This window comes from Nicotiana attenuata, unplaced genomic scaffold (genome assembly GCF_001879085.1).
Source record: "Nicotiana attenuata strain UT unplaced genomic scaffold, NIATTr2, whole genome shotgun sequence".
NCBI lineage: Eukaryota > Viridiplantae > Streptophyta > Magnoliopsida > Solanales > Solanaceae > Nicotiana > Nicotiana attenuata.
The window spans coordinates 44,475-49,139 of record NW_017670964.1 but is presented as its reverse complement, the minus strand read 5'-3'; the positions used below and the strand labels follow the sequence as shown (position 1 = coordinate 49,139).

The 4,665-nt window shown below is 40.0% G+C and overlaps 1 protein-coding gene across 1 annotated transcript; it reads right to left on the bottom strand.

Annotated features, from left to right (window-relative positions):
- Positions 1-206: 206 nt before the first annotated feature.
- LOC109244867 (RNA-directed DNA polymerase homolog) lies at positions 207-524 on the bottom strand. The gene has a single exon (XM_019412028.1). It carries the CDS (start codon positions 522-524, stop codon positions 207-209), a length of 318 nt encoding a protein of 105 aa, XP_019267573.1.
- Positions 525-4,665: the final 4,141 nt, after the last annotated feature.

The following is a 4,665-nucleotide window of genomic DNA, read 5'->3' as shown; positions in this document are numbered from 1 at the left end:
CACGTGACCTAAGAAACTTCGCACGGCTTTCACCGATGTTGGAGGTGGATGTTTAGAAATCACCTCTATCTTTTCCTTGTCGACCTCTATGCCATTCTTTGAAATCTTGTGGCCAAGGACAATTCCTTCCTCGACCATGAAATGATAGTTCTCCCAATTTAGCACCAAGATAGTTTCTTCACACCTTGCCAATACCTTATTGAAATTCACAAGCGATCATTAAAAGAATCCCCGACCACCGAGAAGTCATCCATGAAGACTTTAAGGTAGTCCTCTACCATGTCCGTAAAGATCACCATCATACACCATTGAAAATGCGCCGGTGCATTACATAAACCAAATGGCATCCGCTTGAAAGCCAAAGTACTATAGGGACATGTAAAAGTTGTTTTCTCTTGATCCTCCAGAGCAATAAGGATTTGGTTGTATCCCGAATATCCATCTAGAAAGCAATAGAAAGCACGGCCGGCCAACCTATCAGGCATTTGGTCAAGGAGTGGAAGTGGAAAATTATCCTTCCTCATAACTCTGTTTAGCTTAAAATAGTCCATACACACTCTCCACCTGGTCACGGTTCTTGTGGGAATTAACTCGTTCTTGTCATTAGTGACCACTATCATGCCCCCTTCTTTGGGACACTTTGCACTGGAGAAGTCCACGAACTATCGAAAATGGGGTAATAACCCCGGCATCCAACTACTTGATAATCTCCTTTTTGACGTCTTGCATAGCTTCATTGAGTCTCTTTTGATGTTTAATGGATGGTTTGGAATCTTCCTCCAAGTTAATCTTGTGCATGCAAAATGCGGGGCTTATTCCCCGAATATCCGCCAAAGTCCACCCAATAGCCTTCTTCCTCTTGTGGAGCACCGCCAATGTAGAGTCAACCTGCACGTTAGTTAAACAAGAGGAAAGAATAACCAGTAAAGTAGAACAAAGGCCAAGAAATTCATACCAAAGATGTGGAGGCAATGGCTTCAACTCCAAGGTAGAAGGCTCTTCAATTGAAGGCTTTGTAGGAGGAGTTTTCCTATTCTTAAGATCCAAGGAAAGTTTCCGAGGTGCATAGTTGTACGACCCTATTCCTTGCAAAGAGTTCACACATTCCATGAAGCTATCCATCTCGTCATCATCAAAGTTGAGCAAGACGGCCTCCAAAATATCACCCACATTAATCGTGGCACTTATATTATCAATAATCACATTAGTCACCAAGTCCATGAAAGAGCACACTTTATTTCTATTTGGTTGCCGCATAGATTTGCACACGTGGAATACCACCTTTTCATCACCCACACGGAAGGTGAGTTCTCCGGCTTCCACATCAACAAGAGCCTTCCCCGTAGCAAGGAAAGGTCTTCAAGAATAATCGTCACCTTATAGTCCACTTCACAATAAAAAATAACGAAATTCGCCGGAAGAATGAACTTATCAACGTGAACCAATACATCTTCAATCACTCCCAACGGTCTCTTCATGGTAAGATCGACCATTTGTAATCTCATAGATGTGGGTCTTGGTTGCCCAATTACCAAAGTCTTGAAGACCAAATATGGTCTTCTGCGGTCCGCATCTTTACTTCTGCGACCGCAAGGCACTTCTTTTATGGCCGCACAATTCTTGTACGGTCCGCAATCTTGAGGGAATTGGACTATGGAAATTTGCACACCCTCTGAATTTAATCTCTAGTTCTTCATTTGCAGCCACACAATTCCTGTGTGGTCCGCAGTTTGTTAGGAAACCTGTTAGGATTTTCTTTGTTGTTTGCGGCCGTATATGGAATATGCGGTAGGCACTTTGCAAGCTCTTATGCCGTCTCTTGCCTTGTGTTTTGATTACTCCTTTTTTATTCGGATTTCATCTTGGAAGTCCAACTTCAGACATTCCTATAATTTTGCACATTTCATCAGTTTCGGGAACACAATTAAACGCTTTTAGACTAAAATAAAAGTTAAAAGGTGCTAATATATAGGCAAAATTCCCATTTATCAAAGCTCTTAAACATACCACAGACTGAGTTGAATTTTTTGCATATCCAGTTGCGTGCCAAGGATGAGAATGAAGTTCTTACATCCATCCCCCAAGAAGAAGAGATCAGAGAAGCAGTGTTCAATATGAGCGCCTCTAGCGCAGCTGGTGTAACACCCCGTAAATTCGGCTTAGGTATGAATGAGTTAAAGGAGTAGTAAGGTTATATTTTGGACATGTGAAATCCCATCAGGATTATTATGGGTAAAATAGTAGTTTCAAAATCAAGATGGAAAGTGAGATGCATAAGATTTGATAAAATCGACTAAGTTTGCAGAAGGTCTGTCTTCCAAAAGAGTTTAGTGAAAATCTGTAAGGAATTTGGGAAAATACAAAGCATGAAAGTTGTAGACCATTGAAATAGCTTTCCAACGATATATTATGGAGCCTGAACGGATCTCTGTGCAAAATGTTATGTGCGTTTTACAGATTAGTATGCGATATGCGCGCTCTGAGCGCGCCCCTAGCGCGGCCGCGCTTCTTTTGAGGCAGTGTTACTGCCGTTTTGCGCGGTCAGTAGCGCGGTCAGGTCTACAGGTGCGCGGGCGCGCTCGTGGGGGTCATTTTAAAGCCCTACTTCGTCCCCCACTGCTCCAAAACATAAAAACTTGCTCTAGAAAGAGGAACTCTCAAAAACCTAACTCCTTAAGGGTCCTTCCACCACCCAAGGTAAGTTTTAATGGTGATTCTAAGTTAATTTCAATTTCCCAACATCTTATTAACATGGGTAAACCCTCCATATCATTAGATATTCGATTGGGACATCATTATTGAGAGAAGGAAGCCTAGAATTCGAATTCAAAGGGTTTGAACTTCAAAAAGGTAATGTCTTCACCCTCTAATTGATTCTAGCATTGGTTTAATGATTTTAAACCCTAGTTCATGAGATATGAGTTGATGGGTTTGATATAAAAGCATGAACGATTATAGGTTTGGGGCGTTGATTGTTGATTATTAGTTAAGGGTGTTGTTTACTTTATGGGCGATAAAGAATAATGTTGATTATAACCATTTGAGACTTTAGAATTTATCTAGGAACAAGAGAATGTGTTATTGGGTGTAGAGACACCATTAATAAGGACTATGAAGCTTTATTATCACCAAGTGTTTGATAAGATACTTAAGTGACCAAAATATGAGCATCATAGCTAATATGGAATCCCTTTGACTTGTATTGCTATAGATTAAAGTTGAAAGGGTTGACAAACGTTGTATTACGCTCTAGAGCAGGAAGTTAAGGTATGTGAGGCTAACTCTCTATGTTTGGGAATTTTATCGATTCTCCCTACACTACGTTTCTTTTACGACGTTACTAATTGCCTCAGAAATATAGTTTAGCCTAGTTCCTTGAATAGTTGTAGAACTTCTATTTTTTAGCTTCATAACTCGTTCACGACTTTCGTTCTGAACGTTGTGAGCTCAGCATGTATTCAATATAGACTTGGGTTTGATGCCCCCGAGTCTTAGTATAGATTACTCAGTATGCCATAAACAGTTGAAGTTTCAGTGTTCATAATCAATTCAAGGATACATGTCTCAGTCTAGTCCTATTCAGTATTCCAGTATCATGTAACTCAGTGTGATTTAGTATTTCACTATTATGTATTGCAGTATGATTCATAGTTCCCGATCTTTAAATCCCGAATATTGAACACCTGTATTTGGGCCTAAGGCCGCAGTTTATGCTTTATGCATCTTTGGGCCTGAGGCTGCAGTTTATGCTTTGTGCATCTTTGGTCCTGAGGCCGTAGTTATCTATATATATACTTGGGCCCGAGGCCGCAGTTGTGCGCACACACACACACACACACACACACACATATATATATATTTATATATATATATATATATATTGGGCCTGAGGCAGCAGTTTATTTATTCAGGCAAACAGGTGGTTCATTATTCAGAAGAGGGAGTATTCATATCCTTACTTCCTTTGTTCAGTTCAGTATCAGTTATCCTTTCAGTTACCAGTTATCAGTTCAGTTATCAGTTATCAGTTCAGATATCAGTTCTTATTTCAGTTATCAGTTATCAACTATCAGTTATCGCTTCAGTTTCTGTTTCAATAGTTATCATTTCAGTACCAATTATCAATTCTCAGTTATCAGCTTAGTTTCAGTTTTAACATTTATAATTCTTTCTTTCAGTTGCTTTACATTCCAGTGCAATTCAAATGTACTGACGTCCCTTTTGCCCGGGGCCTACATCTCGCGATGTAGGTAATGATTTACAGGTTGACAATTCAGAGCGCGAGGATTCTCGTACCAGCTATTTAGTGATCCCAGTTCTTTCAGGACATTATCATTACCTTACAGTCTTTAGTATTTCAGACAGTCAGTGTTTTCAGTATTTCATTAGAGGCTTCATAGACTAGAGTAACAGTTAGACAGAGTCTCAGGCTTTTCATGTTAAGCTATATTGGCTGCAAATATGTTTCAGAATTATATTAGTATTTCTGCACTTTGATTTATATCATCCTGACTTTTAGTATATCAGCATGTGTTAGTTTATCTTCCACATTCAGTATGTTATGATATCACATGTTGATTCAGCTAGCCAGTTGGTTCGCTCGGTCACATGTAGTCAGGCACCGAGTGCCGTTTACGTCCAGGCCTAGGTTCGGGGCGTGAGAAA

What these genes read in the sequence shown, in the direction of transcription:
- LOC109244867 (XM_019412028.1), bottom strand. Translation starts at nt 524, where the DNA reads ATGAGGAAGGATAATTTTCCACTTCCACTCCTTGACCAAATGCCTGAT.